Source organism: Lolium rigidum, chromosome 1 (genome assembly GCF_022539505.1).
Source record: "Lolium rigidum isolate FL_2022 chromosome 1, APGP_CSIRO_Lrig_0.1, whole genome shotgun sequence".
NCBI classification, from domain to species: Eukaryota; Viridiplantae; Streptophyta; class Magnoliopsida; order Poales; family Poaceae; genus Lolium; species Lolium rigidum.
The window spans coordinates 96,062,785-96,084,578 of record NC_061508.1 but is presented as its reverse complement, the minus strand read 5'-3'; the positions used below and the strand labels follow the sequence as shown (position 1 = coordinate 96,084,578).

The window sequence follows — 21,794 nt, the reverse complement described above, 5'->3', positions numbered from 1 at the left end:
GTCATTTTTCCCATTAGACATGCTTCGCATCTATCAAGTGACTCAAAGTCAAGTGATTCAAGTAATCCATCGGTATGGAGTTTCTTCATGCGTTTCACTCCAATATGACCAAGACGACAGTGCCACATATAAGTAGAATTATCATTCAATTTAATTCGCTTAGCATCAATGTTATGTATATGTGTATCACTACTATCGAGATCTAACGGAAATAAGCCATTCTTTTGTGGTGCTCGACCATAAAAGATATTATTCATAAAAATAGAACAACCATTATTCTCGGACTTGAATGAATAACCGTCTTGCATTAAACAAGATCCGGATATAATGTTCATGCTCAACGCAGGTACATAATAACAATTATTTAGGCTTAAAACTAATCCCGAAGGTAGATGTAGAGGAAGTGTGCCGATCTGCGATCACATTGACCTTGGATCCATTTCCAACGCGCATCGTCACTTCATCTTTCGACGAGTTGTCGTTTATTCTTTAGTTCCTGTTTCGAGTTACGAATATGAGCAACCGAACCAGTATCAAATACCCGTGTACTAGAACGAGAACCGATGAAATGAACATCTATAACATGTATATTAGATATACCTTCTTTCTTCTTCTTGACAAGGCCGCTCTTCGGATCAGCCGGATACTTGGAGCAATTACGCTTCCAGGTGTCCCTTCTCCTTGCGGTAATAGCACTCAGCATCGGGCTTAGGGTCGTTCTTAGGTTTCATAGGAGGCGTGGCAACTTTCTTGCCACCCTTCTTGAATTTTCCCTTAGACTTTCCCTCGTTTCTTGAAAGCTGGTGGTCTTGTTGACCATCAACACTTGGTGCTCTTTCTTGATCTCAATCTCAGCGGCTTTTAGCATGCCAAAGAGTTCGAGTAACTCCTTGTTCATGTTACGCATATTGTAGTTCATCACAAAGTTCTTGTAACTTGGTGGCGGTGATTGAAGGACACGATTAATCCCCGATCTGTTAGGAATCACTATTCCCAAGTCATCGAGTTTCTTCGCATGCCCGGTCATGGCGAGCATGTGCTCACTAATGGAGCTGCCTTCTTCCATCATACAGTCGAAGAAATGTTTCGATGCTTCATAGCATTCCACGGCCGCATGAGTCTCAAATATAGCTTTCAGCTCATTCATCAACTCATGAGGATCGTGATGCTCAAAACGTTTTTGAAGATCGGATTCCGGAGCTGCACAGGATGGCACACTCGAACTTGAGAGTACCGAGTTTTCCGAGTCTCGTAAACAGCTTTTACTTCATCGGTTTCAGTTTCGCGGGAGGGTCACCTAGCGGTGCATCAAGCACATATTGCAGATTTCCGCCAGAGAGGAAGATCCTCACATGACGGAACGATCGGTGAAGTTGCTACCGTTGCTCTTAAGCTTTTCTTTCTCTAGGAACTGGTTAAAATTGATTGGGGAGGCCATCTCTACAACATATATTTGCAATAATTTAGACTAAGTTTATGACAAATTGAGTTCAAATTTTAATTCAACATAATTAAAAATCTAGGTGAACTCCCACTCAAAACAATATCCCTCGCATTGTCTTAGTGATCACACGAACCAAATCTACCGCACCTAAACCCGATCATCACGAGAAAAGGTGTGATTTCATTGGTGAACACTCAAAGTGTTCATCATATCAATCATATGATTCATGCTCTACCTTTCGGTATCATGTGTTCCGAGACCATGTACGTACATGCTAGGCTCGTCAAGGCCACCTTAGTATCCGCATGTGCAAAGCTGTCTTGCACCCGTTGTATGTACTTATTGAATCTATCACACCCGATCATCACGAGATGCTTCGAAACGACAAGACTTGATAACGGTGCTACTAAGGATGAACACTTTATTATCTTGAGATTTTAGTGAGGGATCATCTTATAATGCTACTTGTCGCGATCTAAGCAAAATAAGATGCATAAAAGGATTAACATCACATGCAGTTCATATGTGATATGATATGGCCCTTTTGTATTTGCGCCTTTGATCTTCATCTCCAAAGCACGGACATGATCTCCATCATCTTCGGGCATGATCTCCATCATCGTCGGCGTAGCGTCAAGGTCAATGGCGCCGTCTCCATGATTGTCCTCCATGTAGCAACTATTACAACTACTTTGAAAAACTACTCAACATGAAATTTAAAGACAACCATAAGGCTCCTGCCGGTTGCCACAATACAATAATGATCATCTCATACATATTCATCATCACATTATGGCCATATCACATCACCAAACCCTGCAAAAACAAGTTAGACGTCTCTAATTTGGTTTGCATATTTTACGTGGTTTAGGGTTTTCGAGAGAGATCTAATCTACCTACGAACATGAACCACAACGTTGATACTAATGTTGTCAATAGAAGAGTAAATTGAATCTTTACTATAGTAGGAGAGACGAGACACCCGCAAAGCCTCTTATGCAATACAAGTTGCATGTCGAACGAGGAACAAGTCTCATGAACGCGGTCATGTAAAGTTAGTCCGAGCCGCTTCATCCCACTATGCCATAAAGATGCAAAGTACTCAACTAAAGATAACAAGAGCATCAACGCCCACAAAACCATTGTGTTCTACTCGTGCAACCATCTATGCATAGACACGGCTCGATACCACTTCGTAGGATAACGTTGCATAGAAAACAAAAAATTTCCTACCGCGAACACGCAATCCAAGCCAAGATGCAATCTAGAAGACGGTAGCAACGAGGGGGTATCGAGTCTCACCCTTGAAGAGATTCCAAAGCCTACAAGATGAGGCTCTTGTTGCTGCGGTAGACGTTCACTTGCCGCTTGCAAAAGCGCGTAGAAGATCTTGATCACGATCGGTTCCGACGCCACGAACGGGCAGCACCTCCGTACTCGGTCACACGTTCGGTTGTTGATGAAGACGACGTCCACCTCCCGTTCCAGCGGGCAGCGGAAGTAGTAGCTCCTCTTGAATCCGGGCAGCACGACGGCGTGGTGTCGGTGGCGGTGGAGAACTCCCGGCGGAGCTTCGCTAAAGCACGCGGGAGCTATGGAGGAGAGGGGGCGGCTAGGGTTTGGGAGGGGGTGGCCGGCCACTCAAGGGGGGCGGCCAGGTTGTGGTCTTGGTGTGTCCGGCCCCCTCCCCTATGCCCCTCATTATATAGGTGGATCCCCAAGAGTTAGTCTCCAAGTCTTCGAATAAGACCCGAACCAAAAACCTTCCATAGGGAGGGGAAACCTAGCCTAGCTAGGACTCCCACCAAGGTGGGAGTTCCACCTCCCATATGGGGGGTGGCCGGCCCCCTAAGGGGGAGTCCACTTGGGACTCCTCCCCCACTAGGGTTGGCCGGCCATGGAGGTGGAGTCCCATGTGGACTCCACCTTCCTTGGTGGTTTCTTCCGGACTTTTCTAGAACCTTCTAGAACCTTTCATAGAACCTTCCGCGACATTTTATTCACATAAAATGACATCCTATATATATGAATCTTATTCTCCGGACCATTACGGAACTCCTCGTGATGTCCGGGATCTCATCCGGGACTCCGAACAAATATTCCAACTCCATTCCATATTCAAGTACTACCATTTCAACATCCAACTTTAAGTGTGTCACCCTACGGTTCGTGAACTATGCGGACATGGTTGAGTACTCACTCCGACCAATAACCAATAGTGGGATCTCGGAGATCCATAATGGCTCCCACATATTCAACGATGACTTTAGTGATCGAATGAACCATTCACATACAATACCAATTCCCTTTGTCTCGCGATATTTTACTTGTCCGAGGTTTGATCTTCGGTATCACTCTATACCTTGTTCAACCTCGTCTCCCGACAAGTACTCTTTACTCGTACCGTGGTATGTGGTCTCTTATGAACTTATTCATATGCTTGCAAGACATTAGACGACATTCCACCGAGAGGGCCCGAGTATATCTATCCGTCATCGGGATGGACAAATCCCACTGTTGATCCATATGCCTCAACTCATACTTTCGGATACTTAATCCCACCTTTATAGCCACCCATTTACGTAGTGGTGTTTGGTGTAATCAAAGTACCTTTCCAGGTATAAGTGATTTATATGATCTCATGGTCATAAGGACTAGGTAACTATGTATCGAAAGCTTATAGCAAATAACTTAATGACGAGATCTTATGCTACGCTTAATTTGGGTGTATCCATTACATCATTCATATAATGATATAACCTTGTTATTAATAACATCCAATGTTCATGATTATGAAACTAATCATCCATTAATCAACAAGCTAGTTTAAGAGGCATACTAGGGACTTCTTTGTTGTCTACATATCACACATGTACTAATGTTTCGGTTAATACAATTATAGCATGATATATAAACATTTATCATAAACATAAAGATATAAATAATAACCACTTTATTATTGCCTCTAGGGCATATCTCTTTCAAAGGGGCGCTTATGGTTGGCTTGCCAACGAAGCCTCGACACGCCGAGAAAGTGGCGGTACGGGGGTGGGGGAGTTCTCTCTTTTGTCCACCTTGAAGATATAGATCTTGAGCGTGTGTGTGCAAGATCTACACCTTCAAGGTGTTCCTAGTAGACACACTCACCTTCTTCCATTTGGAGACGGTGGTCGAGGTCATCGGTTGCACGGAAGCATGGTACCCATGGTTCCCATGGTCCTGATAGTAACCCCGGGGGTGGGGAAGACTGTGATGCCTCCACTACGGAAAGAACACCCAAAGCAAGGCGTGGACCAACGCCACCTCTTGTTGTGTGTTTGTTTGTTGGACGTGACGAGTAGCCTGATCGGACATCCACGTTTCCCGCGAGAAGCGAGATCGTCTGAGTTAATGAGAGGAATTGGCAAGGCGCGTAAGTTGAATGCTAGAAGTGAAGCTGCCATGCCCCCCCCTCGACCGTTGATCTCTTTTAAGGAGGGGCGAATCGGTGGTTCCCCTTCATATTCTTCCTTCTTTTGTATTGTGATCTCGTGATGCTTGACTCTGAGTTGTTCTGAGGCCTTGTTGCGAATAGCGAACAGATTGTGGGGGCCAAACAAGAAAACATGGCGGTCGTGGCGGTTCCTCCACCACCACTAGAATACATTACCCCAAAGGACAAGAAAAGGCATAAAAAGTAACCAAAGTTAGCGAGAAGAGCAATAACACAATTAAAGAGGTGGGATCCCAGGCGAGCTTGGCATACATTAGGGTATGGAAATGTGTTTCTTGTAAGTCTGGTCATCGTGGTGGCCTAGGGATCTTAAATAAAGGTGGATATTTTACCCTACTCGCGATATCAAATTGATGAAATCGTTACACGGAGACACGTGGGTCATCGTGGAGGCTAACTTGCATGTATGTGAATCTCGGGCCATTGTAAGGGTACATTGCCCCTATGTGCGGTTTTGGTAATTAGTGACAATCTCTATGGACTAATATTTTCGTTGAGTTTATATGAAGAAACCTTGAGTATTGACATCAGGATCATCGATTTAAAGAGAAGAATATGATATAATCAAGAAGAAGAAATGAAGATGGTGACAAAGGGTTAACCTTGTCAATGCCCATAATGATGAACTTGGGTTTCTAGGAAGGAGGAATACTGGAGAATCAACAAACTGATCAGCTAAACTAGGCAATCGACGAAAACTATGATCAAGGGCTAAATCACCGAGATTGTATTACTCAAGATCTAGGGTTACCGGGTGTATCATGTGATTGAATCTATCCCCCTTGGTGGATCCTCCTATCCCTTATATAGTGGGCTAGGCCTCAGAGTCTACCTCGAGGTCGTTTACATCGTGTATGTCGATTTACCCGATATGGGCCTAACTTTCCTATTTTACATAATGTTTGTGCTACGGCTTCATGTAGATTTCTTCATGGGCCTTCGCCTATTCCTTCCTCGACTTTGCACCAGGGATGTTAATACTGGGTACCCGATATGGTAAACCCATGTCAAATGGAGTTCTTATGTGTAAATCAATTTTATCCATGCTCTATCTTATGTGTTAATTAAGCAATGGATGATCAAGATCTTAAGAGTTTGATTTTAAGAGAAGAATTCAAGATATGGATCTAAGCCGGTGTCATAATAGACTCGTGAGTTGGGCTATGGCTGACCAAGATTTAGAGCATGCGATCAAATAAAGAGTTTTTTGTGTACCTCAAGATATTATGATAAAGCTTGAGGAGATACAAGGTTGACCAAAACTAAGAGAAAATATTATATTCAAGTTGGTTAACACATGAGGCATAAATATCGTAGCGATCATATGGTATGGTAATCTTTGTCAATTATGCTTTGTGAACTAACTCATCATATTTGTGCATTTGTGTCGTCTATCTGGGTTAGGTATTTTCCGTGGGCATGCATCAAAAGCGAAATCTCATATAGCCCATGAGAGAATGACATCTAGTGGTGATCGTCATCAAGGTTGAGAAGGATAACTTCAAGATGAGCATATCGATAACATCATATCTGAAGCTTGCCGTCTATTTGATGATAATGGACAAGATATACCTTTATGAAGCTATCACAGAGTGGTTTATGGGGAAGCAAATTATGCGTCTTCATGAAGCAACAATGATCAAGTAAAGCATTCTGGCTCGTTGTCATCAAGATCAAGCGGGATGTGCAAGCCAAATGTATGGCTTTTATAGGTTTTCCTTTTTTCGGTCTCAAGGTGTTTGCTGGGAGATCGGGTTATAGAATAGATAGTTGCACTATCAAGAGAGGATTTCGGTCAAGAATAGTTTCTCAATTCTTTTTTGTTCTTTGAATTGTAGTTAAATAAATATCCATATATTGTCGCAAGGAATACCATATTATGATCCTTTACCAGGTCTAGTATTTTTTTTTTTTTGAGCAAGAACTGTAAGGCTTGAGCCCCACAGTATTTTATTAAACCAACCACCAAAAGTTATTTACAAGGAGGAAAAAAGAGAAATTAGACTAAAGAGTTAACCCAAAGTTTGAAACTATCTACATGTTTGTCCTTAATCCTATGAACATGAAGAAGAGCATCCTGTACAAATCTTCTTCGCCACCCTCTGAAAGAAGGCAGGACCCCCTGAAAGATTTCCTCATTTCTTTGTTTCCAAATGTGCCAGGTCGCCAACAACACCACCTCTGTGAAAAAGGGCTTGGTAAAATTCCTCCTAGAAAGGCAGAAAATCTCCTCCATAGTATCTCCAGGCTCCCACTCAATCTGTAGGTAGTTCCATACTCTCCGACTCGAAATTGCAGTGGAAAAACAGATGTAGCCGAGTCCTCATCTATATGTGTGGGGCAAAGAACACAAGATAAATTGTTTGTGACAGTCCAATGCCTCCTCCTCAACATATCCTTTGTGTTCGATCTCGTCATTCACCAACAACCACCCAAAAACTTTGATACGCAATAAGACACGACTCTTCCAAATCCACTTAAGCACAGAACTAGCTTTAATATCTTTGAAGTAATGCTGATAGTATAAGCTCGAGGTGAAAACCCCATCCTTCCAAATAGTGCACCACTTATCATTTAACCGTGGGAGATAATCCCACCGAGAAACCATCTCGCCTCAAAGATTGAAATTCATCAAATGCCTCGTCGAGAGAGAGGTAGCTCAAAAAGAGTTGAAAGATCCACATGTGTCATCACCTCCTGGATCGATATATTCTCATCAAGGGCAAAAGAAAACAGCACTGGGAAATCTAGATTTCATGATAAACCCATTCCAACAATCGGACTGTAACAAGACCGTATCTCCTTTTCCTACGTAAATTGTACACAAAGGAGAAAATTTGGGAACAAGCTTCATTATATCTCTCCACCAAAAAGACCCACAGTGGCTGTGCCATATGAGGGGGACACCGACCATAGTACTCGCCAAACCAAATGAACCCAAGGAATGTCCTCCTTATTATAAAACTTGTGCAAGTGTTTCATAAGGAGCCCCTCATTCAATTTCTTAAAGTCAATAATGCCCAGTCCACCACTCTGCTTGGGCTTATATATCATATCCCAGTGCAGCCGAGAGAATGACCAGCCGATTGTCCCTCCTTCTTTCTCCACAAACACCGCCTAATAATTCCGTTAACTTGCTCAACTATGCCCAAAGGGATGTCCAGGGAACACAGGAAAAAATGGGCATTGAAGATAGGCATGAGGCAATTAGTGCATGCCCTCCCACCATATGCCAAAAAAGATGAACTTGCTGTGAGTCTTCTTTCAAGCCTATCAACCAGAGGCATTAGATCCACAATTCTAGGCTTAGTAGTACCCATAGGGAGACCAAGATAAGTGAAAGGGAAAGTGCCTACCACGCACCCAAAGCCCTGAGCTAGATCCTGCACTTGCTGATCAGATATATTAATTGGCAACATACAAGATTTGTGGTAATTGACTGATAACCCAGTAGATACTGAAAAATCTAGAAGAGTCTGCTTCAAAACTGCCAACTGTTCAGGATCAGCCTCCAAGATCAAAATCGTGTCATCCGCATATTGTACTATGGGGAAGTCAGTTTGATTTACTGGGATAGGAAGCTTCAACAGCCCTTTGTCCTTGAGATCATTCACAACATACTGAAGGATTTCGGCCCCCAACACAAACAAAAGAGGAGAAAGAGGGTCCCCCCGCTCGACACCCCTTTTACACCTAAAATTCCCGCCAGAACTCCATTGATCAAAACGGAAGAAGTGCCTGTTTCCAAGAGATTCTTTGCCCAATTAATAAAGACAGGAGGGAACCCAAGATGCCTCATTATGCTATAAATAGCTTCATGCTCAATGGAGTCAAAGGCCTTCTCAAAGTCCAGCCTTTAAAATCACAATGGGTTTTTTAGAGGCTTTACACTTGGTAAATATACTCAAACGACCAGCCCAAACGCTCATGAATGGTTCTCCCCTTGATGAAGCCATACCGATTCTTGTGGATACAACCCACAATCTCCTCTTGCAACCTGTCAGCAACCATCTTGGAGACAAATTTGAGAGCAAGATTAGTTAAAGAGATAGGCCCCGTAGTCATTAATCTTTTCGAGTGAAGTCGTTTTTGGAACCGAGGGTAATATATGAGGAATTCAAATTCTCCATTGTAACCCTCCGATCGTGAAAATCCTTAGCAAGGGCATAGTAGTCCTCCTTGATAATATCCCAACACTTTTTCATAAACAAACCATTAAAACCATCTCGGGCCAGTGTGCCTTGTCGTAGTACATGGTAGTCACATTTCCATCCATTTCGAGAATCGAGAAAGGTCCGACAAGCCCCTCCAAACCTGCTCAGGAGAAATCAACTCTTGCAGATCAAACCTCATATCAATCCCATGAGATGTGCCCATTCTCTGTTTGTAACAAGACCATGCCTCAGCAGCCATTAGATCATGATCAGTTACAATTATACCATCAGACAGTTGCAGACTAGCAATACTATTCTTCCTGAACCTTTCAGTAGCCATGGCATGAAAAAATTTAGTATTTTCTTCACCCATTTTCATCCACCTGGCAGTGCACCTTTTCCTCCAATAATTACACTGGGATTTAAGCAGTCTGCCATGATGGTGTTTAACAATTCTCCTAAAATTTCCTTCTGGCCTAGATAATGGCCTTTCCTCCTCCAAATTGTCAAAGAAAAGAATAACCAAGTTGCATTTATCAATGAGAAGCTTTAATTTGGATAAACTCATTTTCCATTTCTTCAACTCCACCCTAAGAGCTTTCAGTTTTCTGACAATAACGAGCAGAGGAAGACAGGTTTTGCACAGTGTCTACCCCGGACCTCCTTGACACAATCAAAGAAACCTTGTTGGTGAACCCGTAAATTCTCAAATCTAAAAAGCTGAGCCTTGGGGATAATCGTATCAACACTAACAAGACAAGGTGCATGATCCGAGGTTGGTTTCGACAAGACAATGACCAAAGTATTAGGAAAAGCAGAGTGATCCGGTGAGGGCTAGAGAAAAACCAGTCCAGCTGCTCAAGCAAAGGGTTATGTTGCATATTTGACCAGGTGAAAGCACGACCTTTAATGGGAATCTCCAACAAGCCAAGGTGATCAATTAATTGATTAAAAGTGAACATATCAGCAACATTTCCTCCAGGCTTATTTCTATTGGTTGGAGATCGAATAAAATTGAAGTCCCCCATGAACAACCACAACTCCCCATCTGGAATCTGCAAATCATTTAACCATTGCACAAAGAGGTCCCTCAATTCCCCCTGACAGGGCCCATAAACAACTACCAAGGTCCATTTTTGCATATTATGGGTGGAGGAAAATTCAATGATAAGGCCAAAACGCTGTGTGTCAATGAGCTGTCCACGAAAGACACTAGATTTCCAAACCACCAAAATCCCCCGTAAGCACCTACGTAAGGGACAAAAGAGAAATTATCAAATTGCTTGGGGCAGCACTTTTTAATGAAGGAAAAATCGAAATCTTGCTTCTTTGTTTCTGGATACGAGCAATAGCACAACCACACTCAACAATTTTATTATAAAGGGCCAAGCTGCTTGGCATCATCATTAAGACCCCTAATGTTCCAAGACAAAATCTTCCGTACCAAGTTCTTAATAGTGTAATCCATGGAATACTGACATATTACAGAAAAACACCAGCCAACATAGCCAACTGGACAAACCCCAAACTGACAGCATAAGACACTGACACAAGCCCGTAGCCACTAAAGAAACACAAAAAGAAACACTCCCACTCCAGGAAACCCACATAGAGTGTACTATCATTTGGACAGAGAGGGGGCAACATCCTTTGGATCAGCCATAAGCTTCTCCACAGTAAGCTCAGCGTCATCAATATCCAGCATGCGACCAATGCGTTGCAAGGTATCTATTGGAATAGAGGGATTTGCTCGTTCGGTTGAGCCTTGAGGAGCAACAGCAGGTACAAGCAACTTCAAGCACACTTCTTAGCCCTTCTCCTCCTCTTGGCAGGCAAACCAGGTGTGGGTGGAGCACGATGACCATCAAGAGCAAGCTGACTACGAGTAAACCTGCGATTTGCTGGCACGACCATCTGTTTTTGTTTCTTCGGACGACCCTTCCTTTTTTCCACTGCTACAGACCCCACTTCAAAAGGGGCAGAAGACACCACTACATGTGAGCCAGATTGAGAGGAAACAGCAGGTAATTCAGGAGCAGTAGAGGAGAAAACCAAAGGCTGAGAGGCATTTTCCATTTTGGAATCCTCCTTGATCTCTGGAGAATGAGAGATAAATCTTCTGCATACTGCATTGTGATTAGAGGGTCCAGCATCAAAAGCCTTAGAACTGATCTTCCCCTGAAAAGCCAGCTCCCAAGATCTCTTCAGGTTATCACCAGCAAGCCCATCAGCTTCACCAGTGGAAACATCCAAACCAACAGCAGTCGCATCTCCATCAACTGGCCCCCCCTCAATACCACCCACAGCATGGACCACATCAACATCAACCTGATCCATATCAGCAGCAGGAGCAAAATGTTCCTCATCCGGAATAAAATGTGGTGTAGCTGAGTCAACAGCAGCAGCCAAATCATGATCATTATCCACTACAGCATGCATGGGGTTCACAGCAATATGTTCCAACTCATCAGCAGCAGGTACCAAGTCCCCAGCAACCAAACCAGCTGCAGCAGGCTCCAGATGCCCAGCAGCAATATCCATATTCTCCATAACAGGTTCAGGTAAAAAATGTTGTACCCCAACAGGAGCAGCAAGCAGAACATCTTCATTAGCCACCTCAACAGCAACAAGAGGGGCAGCAACATTGACCACCTCAACAGGAACAGCAAGAGGAGCAGCTCCAAGAACCTCCTCCACAGGAGCAGCAACAGGAACATCAAGAATGTCCTCCTCAACAGGAACAAGAGGAACAACCACATTAACCACCTCATTAACCTCCTCAACAGGAACAGCAAGAGGAGCATCACCATTAACGTCAACCATATCCACATCCAACGGTTCTGGCACCATCACCATAACAGGATCTGGGCCACCCACTGAAGCAGAGGAAACCCCAGAGAGAACACCACCAGAACCAGACCAATTCCCCTGCTGCGCATCATGATTCACTGGCCCAGGCTGTGGAACAGCACCTGCATCAAAAGGAGGAGGAGGAGGCATATTCCATCCAACCTCAGGATACTCTGGCAGTACAAACATATTGTTATCTGGGATCATCTGTCCAGGCAAAGGGTGAGGATTCCCATTAATAGGCATAGGATTTTCATCATCTGGATGCACATCAGCAAAATCAGCAGATAGAATATAGCAAGGAGCAGTCCAGGAGTGCCTCAGACCAGAGAACCTAGCCACCATGGGCTGACGAAAGACAACATCACGAGGGACTAGAGAAGGCGCAGGGAAAGTAGCATAGACCAAAACCCTACACTTCTGCACATCTCTATATTGCCAGTAGTGAAATTCCCCAAAAGTGTTCACCGCCTCCGCAATGGTAGCAGTATTACGAAAATCCATCGGGATCCCTATGAACATGAGCCAACCAGTCCTAGCACCTTGCTGTGTCCGAAAACCTAGGCCCTCATTATGCTTAATAAACCGAAGAACAGAGCCATTACCGAAATTCCAATCCCCATGACCAACAAGGGCCGATCTGACCACTGGGTTACGAAACAGGAAAGCACCAACTCCAAAGAACCAAGGCAGCGAGTTCACCACCTCCACCTCACGGTCAGCAAGAAAGTTCCGAACCTGATTCAATGCATGTTGCAGCAGATGCTCTGGCGGCGGCGGCTCAACCACCGCAATCGCCCAGTTCTCGTGCGCATCAACCATCGGTGCCGAAGGGGTGACAAAAGTCCGTGGCAGGCGCTGTGGGCCGCCATCAATGATGTTGAAACCCTCCGGGACCCAGGGAGTGGGATCAAACTCAAAAGTCGCCATCGGAGGAGCAGTCTCTGCAGGCAATGGCAACGGTGGAGGCGGCAATGGAGGCGATGGCGGTGGGGGAGGTGGCGGAGGGACAGATGGCGGCTGAGGGGGCAGAGGAGGAGAAGCCGAGGAGGCAACAGGTCTATTCGCAAAAACCGCTCCAGAAGATTCCTTTTGTTTCGGAACCCACTTTTTCCCTTGATTAGCAAGCCGAGTAAGACAGGTTTTGGCATAATGACCATAATTATAGCAAGATTTGCACCTGACTTGATTAACACATTGACTCGTGTCATGGTTCATGCTCATACAGCGTTGGCACTTCCAAAAGAACAAAGCCCACTTATCAACGAGGCCCACAAGCCCATCAAGAGAGGAAGACACCACCGGTTCAGGGCGAGACACCGAAACAGGAGAGGCTGAGTGCACCACAGGCTGCAGCATGGGCCTTGGAGTAGTAGGGGAAGCAGAAACAAGCCCAGCAGCAAACAAGGCCCGGTTAACCTCCGAATTTGAATAATTCCCATTCGCTCCAGAACCAGAAAGCCCTTGCAGTTCGGGAACTGACGCCGCAGAATCCGCGCATGCAGAATTATCACCAAAACGATCACCATCAGCAGCCGCTACCCTCACCGGAACCGGTACCGTCGCCGGAGAAGAAGGGGAAGCAGGTCTAGCCAGCAAACGAGGGCCAGACTGGGGAGGACGCGCCGCAACACGACGACGCCTACGATCAGCAAGAATCCATTCCCCGGCACATTCTCTTTCCCAAAGCGCAAACTCACGGACCCAATTCGGCCCCCCAAAACCCCATAGATGATAATAACACTTGAACTGAGGGCAACTGTAAAACTGACGTGAATAGATGAAAAAGCCAACCTTTTTGGAAGCCACAGTGAAGGAGAACACCCGATCACGCAAAGCAGAAACCTTGAGATCGCCACAAAAACCCCCAGTAGCCGCTTCAAGAGCCAGAGAAACCGTGGATTCATCTAACCTGAAGGATGCGCGTCCAAACGAAACCACCATGGTGAAGTGACCCGATCCATTAGAAGGATGAACCGTCTGATGAAAAGAACGCCAGATGGATTTCGCCAAAGCCTCCCCTGGGGAGAAGTCCAACCCTAAAGAGATGGCAGCGTGAACCGCCATGAGGATCAGATCCCAGGGAGAAAGTGAAGGGGAACAAGGTGAGTGGAGCGGATCTAGGATCTGTTGGCCGGAGATGTGAGATCGCCGGCGAGGTGGGCTAGGGTGAGATGGGGAGCGGAGGAGGTGGAGAGGACGCCATCTCAGGTCTAGTATTTGGTCCTCGCTTAAGGTGTTATTGTAATCATTCTAGTTCCATTTAATCTAATCCATAAATCAAATCACCCCTACAAGGTTTTAGTAAAGATCACATTGACTTGATGATCTACTTCAGTTCCATAAATTCAAGTAAAATTTCAGTTGTGACAAGTTTTAATTAAAAGAGCGAAAATTTTCCGAATTTTCTATACATGAATGCAGTTTATATATATGTATTCTTTTTTTTGTAGCCTTTAATCCTGAGATGTTACAGTATACCCTAGTGGCAGTTCATGGGAATCCGTCTTCTTTTTTCAAGAACACGCGCGAGAACCGCATGTCTTCTATATTAAGATAGAGAGGGAAACATTATATACAAGAGTTTGGAGGCTGTGATCACATGCGATCCAGCCTCAACCACAGACGGAAGCTAAACCCTAGGGGACTACTCTCCTATCACCTCCACTCCACACAGAATCCGTCTTCTCTGTTTGTGATCTTCGCCGAGATCGTATTGGCCGTGGAACTTGCATTTGAGAGGCTGTAGACTTTACTTGAGGCCGCCAAGATAATCCGTCCCCGTGTACCTTCCGCTGGCAAGAAGGCGTATTCGTGTGCGAAGTCTAAACCCACGGCCTCAATGATTCTTTGCCTGTCAACGTGTTGCAGCTTGGACTCATGGAGGCAGGCCAAAGTGGCAGAGGCTCCCGGCGGCGGCGGCCCTTCTTGGCTTTCTTGATTACCAGCGCCAACTCTTCTGATGGTGTTTGTGCAAACATTTTGAGTTGATTCAATAAAGGGTGGAGAGTTCTCAAAAAAAAAAAAAAAACGACTCATGAACCATCAAGGTCAGCATCTTAGAATGGATACAGAAATACAAAATTTGGCTTTGCACACACAACCGTACTATGTACATCGTGATCGATGTCTTAAGACAACTAACGAGTGTAATCCCTGTAATTCCTCCCGGTTGTTGGTTAACAGGGTATATAACATGAACGAGTCCGAAGCAAAGGGTATCCTTCCCTGGAACGGATCGATGGAGTATGTTTTACACAGCTAATTGGATCTTGAACGGATTCATATCTCCCAGCATGCTGCAAACTGACCATACAGAAACAGAGGTTAAGAAGTGAAAACAATCAACTCTTATCTGAAGATGTATATCAATTGGACGATGATGCACATCACAAAAATATGTTCCATGTTTTCCAGTGTCCCACACATTCAGTATTGTTCGAACAAAAATAACTATGTTAGTGCTTTTTTCCACACACAAAATAATATCGTAGCATTTCTCATAGACAAACAAAAAAGGGTAATGAATGAGTGTCACCAAGATCACCTGGCCAACAACATTGGCTGAATGTCCAGCAGAGTACCATACAATCTACATGCTGCAAAAAATGCAAAGTCCTGCAGCAGACTCGGCCGGAGCAACAAAATTGGACATTACGACGACTATGTCTTTCTATGTCAGTAAGTATGTACACTTGGCCATGCTTGCTAATCTCAAAACCTCTGCATCCTTTTTCATTGCCCATCATCTACAATGCCGCCGTCATCTATCCTCTCATAGAAAAGAATGTATGCCTCACACCTGAGAACTTCTTCTAGAGAGGCTTGTCGGACTATGGAATCGTTCGCACAAACCCATGAGGAAGGGCCACTGCCCTGCTGCCTGCGACTTGCCCTCACATAAGCAATGTAATGCCCTACGTTCACGCCGACGCCAATGTGTTCAATGACACCAACTAGACGATAGCTCAGGTTATCTTTGTCCTCAGAACTGAAGATTACAGCAAATTAAATAGTCAAACCAGATGCAAGGATTCAAATTAACAAGAAACTGAAGATTAGCCGGAGTAGAAACAATGGCATGTCTTTCTTGAAAAAAAATAAACTGAATATTGTTAATAAGAAAACTCTGGTCACATAAAAAAATGGTACATCTGAAGTGACTATGTGCACGTCGAAATTGCAAGAAATGAAGGCTCATATTAACCTTCAACAGGTCATTGACAGATATTAGGTTTGTACTACCATTGAAATTATAAACCAGAATTATACTTAACAATCCCAACTTTAAGCAAACAAAAAAATCGTTAGTTTAAGCATTTCGAGGAACCTAATCACCAACAGACCAAAAATGTTACACAATACCATAACATGAGATGGTTTCTAAAACATAAGCATGTCTTGGTCACTGGTCAGTGATACACTGCCATGGTGAATTGAGAGTTTCTGGCAGACAACCTGTACATCTGAAGCATATCCTAATAAGATATAATATACAAAAAAACTTAAGTTTCGATTAATGGTACAGGGTTCTTGTCCAGATCAGGCTGTCAACAAACACTGACTCTTTTTTTTACAGGGGATTAAACACTAAAATTCAGTTGATACTCAAATCACAAATTAAACGCATAGTACAGTTAGTCTATTTACATTGTCACCGTGTTTCCTCTTTTTTAAGAGATAACAAATAAAGTTTTTCTTATATGCTAGCCTCACTTAACTCAGTTTAGCCTGCTGCAACATCAAAATATAGATAGAAACTTATAAATGATTTGAACCATTGGAGAAGTTCAAGTACAGCATAAGACAAAGTGGCAAATCATCATGAACATAACTTAGTCGTGGATAAGCAATGGCTATTCATCAGTTAATGAAATAGATGAGACTGCAAGACTACAGAGCTAAATGGGTAAGTCGTGTTCAAAGGAACGAATTAACACAGCAGGCACGTTATATACTAGCCTCACTTGATGCAGTTTAGCCTGCTGCAGCTTTAGAGTACCTACTCACTTTACTGTTAGGCTGTTGCAGTCGTTCAGTGAATGCAATGTATTCATGGAATGCCTGTCTGTTGCATTGATAATTACTGAGTTACTGAATAAAGAGAAAATGTTTGTTTTATAATTACTACATTGCTTTGTTTATTCATATTTCTTTACATAAATCATGTTAGCCTTCCAGTGATAAAAAAAGACAACATAATGGAAAATGGACAGTCTCAATGGTTCTTTGACCTGCAATGCCGACTGGGGTCTTCTTATAGCTTTTGCTTTGGCTAAGTAAAGTTATATTCTTAAATATATTAGAAGCAAAGTATGAAGCAAAATAGTTAATGTATTTCTGAATATCAGGAACTTAACGGAACTGGCATACAAGAAAGGTATCAGATATTACTGTGTGTTGCTCTATAAAAAATAATTTATCAATTGCTATAAACGATATTACTGTGTACAAATATCCAAAATCAGTACCTGGGGTCCATGAATGGTCCTAAATGAAGAATCTCCTTAAAGCTCACATGCCCACTCAATTTAGGAAGACCGGGTGAGTGTCTCTGAAGTTGAATGGTTAATACAGGTGGCAGCTTGCTAATCAATCGTGTTTGAATTGCTGTCTGCTTATTTTGTTTTTCCACCACTTGTTGAGCACTATGATCATACATTACCTGCTTTCCACTGCTGTGTTTTTGAGTGCTGGTATCCTGAATATTCTGAGCACTCAGCAAGTCAGTCTGTTCATCAGTTGTAAGGCAACTAAGCGCAGCTTCTTGAACACCTTCATGACTTTCAGCTTTTTCATGGGTTGTGCTGCAACAGGTCAAGTCCTTTTCATCAAAGCTCTTCCCTGAAGTGACTTCTTCAGAAGTTATGTCCTCAGAGAGTGTAACCTGATGATGTGAATCTGAAAGATACGGTTGCCTACTTGGACATTCTGCCGACAAGCTACCAAAGTCACTAGATCGCTCACTTGGGCATGTTTTCATGTCTGACATTTCAGTCTGGTCTCCATCAACAGTTGTATTTACATTGCTACTTGCCATGATCGGTTCAACATTTTTACTTCCATCGGTTTCTGGCAGCTCAGCAGCAACCTTGGAACAGTTGTTACAATCTGTCAGGCAATGCGAAAACAGTTTCAGGCAGTCCTCAATTGACGAAAGAGAGTTCATATGTTCTGCCACATCATGAACAGTTTCAGTGCTCTGAGCTTTCTCCTTCTCTTCTGGATTGTGAGAATCTGCTACCAATTCCTCCACTCCACCGAAGTCATCAAACAATTTAGGAATGAAATCGAGAGCTTTTACTTCAAGGATCCCTCTTGGGATATCATCATTCTTATGAGTCTGCAGAAGACCGTTTACAGTATCCTTCCCTTCAGTAGAATCTGCAGATTCAAGCATACAGGGATTTAGCATTATCTTCACTGCAAAGATCATGCAACCAAAAAATCCTCATCCGTGCATATTTAGAATCTACCTCCACACTCTAAGCTGTTGTTTTCGACAATATACGTATATGCTTAAGGTAACCAACCATTTGGGGTAACACTTATTGTGTGAAAGTAAAGGACTCAACACCCTTAGCTATATCCAATGGCATTTCGAAATATTACAGTATGGCAAACACATTTGCCATGTTGAGAATGCTGAAATATCCTTCCCGATTTTATGTGGCCACCCTAAAGGCCTTTCCTTATATTTGAAACATAGACTTACCAACTTGCAGAGGCTTGCTTCTGGCTAGAGGGTCCTTTGATGGCGCTGCCAGTTGAATACCATGTAATGAATAATGTGTAACTTCATCATGTGAGCAAACTTTGCAGGAAACCATATCAAGCAGCTCGCAACTGAAAATGGAATTGCTGAATGTAGGGAAGAGTGCTTCCCCTTGCAAATTGTTTAGCTGGTCCACCTCATTATGCAAAGCATCGCATAAAGATGCAAGGAACTCATGGCTGTCGCCCATCACTTTGCGCTGGAAACGATCCGGATAAAGGGACCACATATATGTCGGCATCATCTCTGGGTCCGGCATTTGGGTGGCATTGTTCCCACAGCTTGTCGCTACAAACAACTGCTTCAGGTGCAGACCAATGTCTCCCAGCCGAGCATCCGGTCTTAGAAACATTGTCCTTAGCTTACCAAGCGCAAGGAGGCACTGCAGTGCTGCATTCATGTAGCATGTATCCCCAAGATTTGGTATCCCTCTGACAACATGATCATCACCGGCTACCATTCCACACTTATCCATTGCATTACTGCTCATCGTTCCCCAGCGATCCATCGCGTTACTTCCCAACATTCCCCACGGATCCATCGCGTTACTGCCCAGCATTCCCGTGGGATGCATCACATTACTGCCCAACATGCCCCAATCCACATTTCTGGGCAACATTGCCGAATCAACCTTTGGACTGCTGGCTACCATTCCCCACTCATCCTTTTTATTTCTGGGCACCAGTGCATAATTATCTTCGATCGCCTTGTTCTGACCGAGCATCAGGATGCGTCTACACTCGAAGCAATACCCCTTGGACGGCTCATCGCACCACAGAGCAACCCAATGCTGGTCACTGGCGGCATGCCAGGCGGCGTGTCCCTGCGGATGTCCCCTGCTGCCCTTCTCCCCGGTGCAGAAAGTCAAGGAACACTCGGTGCACACCATCATCCCAGCAGCTCCCCTCCAGGTGGTGCTGCACGGATAGTGCTCGCACTTCGGGGGCGTGTGGGCGTCCCTGAGATCACGCGCGATCTCATCCAGATCCTCGCTGTCCTTGAATAAGTGCTCGCACGATCCGATGTCGTAGGTGCTGTCGCCGTCCGCTTCCCCTTTGGATGGCGGCGAATGGCTCAAATCCAGCAGCGCCTCGGCCGCGTCAGTGTCCAGGCGGCGGGATTTCTGCGGGTTCTCGGCCGCCTCTTCCGCCGTCGCCGTCTTCCTCTTGCCCTCTCCCATCACGCCTGTCGCCTGGATCAGAAACCAAGAAACAACAAAAATGAGTCGTTAAACCCGTCCAAGAAAAAGCTAAGATAAGAACCAAGAAAGTGAAAGAACTCTCGGGACCAGGAAGAATCCAACAAAGAGAAAGAACCGAACATTCAGGCGATCATCAAGAATTGGCCAAGCCAAGAAGGAAACTCAACAGGATGAAATCGAACGACAACCAAGAAGTTCGCGGCCTAGGCGGAAGAGTAACCAAGAACGCGGAAATGCCGGATTACACGAGAAACCGCCCCAACAAGACACGAAGAACTCGAACATTCTGGTGGCGAGCATCACGAGTTTACGGCGGAAAAGCAACCGAGAACGCGAAGGAAGCAGCGGAGGACAAAGCGACACCCCGCCAACAAGAAAAGGAGGAATCGAACATTCCGAGCGGGGAAAACACACAAACACAAAGGCTCCTGCCGCGGATTCGTTTCGGGGACAAACCCACCACCACCGGGCGATCAAGCAACAAAGCAACGCAGCGGAGCGGGATTCGTAGTGAAGAAGACGAGACTTACTAGGAGACGGCGAGGGAGAGGGCTCGGAGGAAGGGCCGAGCAGCGGCGGCGTAGGCGACGAGGTTGAGAGGGGAAGGCGGTTCCGCTGGTCGGGGGACGGAGGAGGCGGCGGGCGGGGGTTTGGGCTGTGTGTGCTGGTTGGTGCTCCTCTATCTCAATGCCGGGCTTTGGACCCCTTTGGAAATATCTAGATTTCGAGACGCTGAATCCAGGCCCAACTGGTACAGGGCATCTTTACCGGGCCCAGGCTCGATCTATTTTGGATATCAAATAGGTCCATTTTGATCTGTTGGGTCGGATCGTGGACACGAAAATAACCGTATGGTCAGGTTTATCCGTATGAGTCGGGCAGCCCAGCGGCCCGACCCATTAGATAGGCCCTAACGATGTTTATCTTTTTTCCTATTTCAACCCAATTGGCCAACATATATAGATTAAATTGGACATACAAACTGAAAATATTGCTAATAAAATATAGCCAATTTAGGAAATCGCATAGCTCACGCGAATACGTACCAAAACAAAGTGCAAAAGGACAACGGTTTTATAGGAAATAGACAAACTATGATAGATATGTGCGATCACAATCGGTGTTGGTGGATGATTGCTTGCTTCGTTTTGAGCCAAGCTCTTTGTTCCGGCTTGGTGAGGCTCAATTCAGCAACAATGATCTGGTTCTCCTCCGCGAGCAACTTGGCCTTAGCCTTAATGGCTTGGATTTCCATAGCTCTCTTTCTGATGTTAATGAAGGTAGCACATGTGGCCTCTTTCTCCCGGCGTCGCTTCTCATCCCTCTTGGCTAGTGCCAACCTCCTACTCCGCTAACATCAACTTCAAGGTCTCTCTCTCAATGCAATTGTGGAAGCATCATGCTTGAGATCGGCCTTGGTGGCTTTGTGGCCCTTTGGCCGAGATGGAAGGGCACCATTGGTTGGGACTTCCTCTTCAATGACCGTTGATGCGGTGCCCCCCACCATTCTTGAGACTCTTCTTGTAGGCCTTATAACATGTTGGCCACTTGGAGAATTCTTTGAGCTCCCTCTAACAATGGACCATTCTGTATGAATTTTTATGAATGATCTTGATATACCGCCGTCAGGGAAACATAGCGGATGATGAAAAATGAGAGATGTGTGGCGCACATGATTTTTAGCGTCATACTTTGTATGATTCCACAATGTCTCGGTACATTTGGGCCCTCGTCGATGAAAAGGTGATGAAGCACGTTCATAGTGAACAAGGAGGGGCGAGGGAGTGGTAGGCAACCATGATGTCCATGCTCAACCACGAAAACCATACTAGGACTTTTGTTACCCTATGGCCAATTTGGTATGCACGAAGAAAGGC

General features: G+C 44.6%; 1 protein-coding gene across 1 annotated transcript; it reads right to left on the bottom strand.

Annotated features, from left to right (window-relative positions):
* Positions 1-15,676: 15,676 nt before the first annotated feature.
* On the bottom strand, positions 15,677-19,896 carry LOC124649343 (ubiquitin carboxyl-terminal hydrolase 2-like). The gene is made up of 3 exons (XM_047188995.1): positions 18,657-19,896; positions 17,413-18,325; positions 15,677-15,932 (listed from the first exon to the last, which is right to left on the bottom strand). The coding sequence occupies exons 1-3, from the start codon at positions 19,894-19,896 to the stop codon at positions 15,677-15,679; spliced, it is 2,409 nt and encodes an 802-aa protein (XP_047044951.1).
* Positions 19,897-21,794: the final 1,898 nt, after the last annotated feature.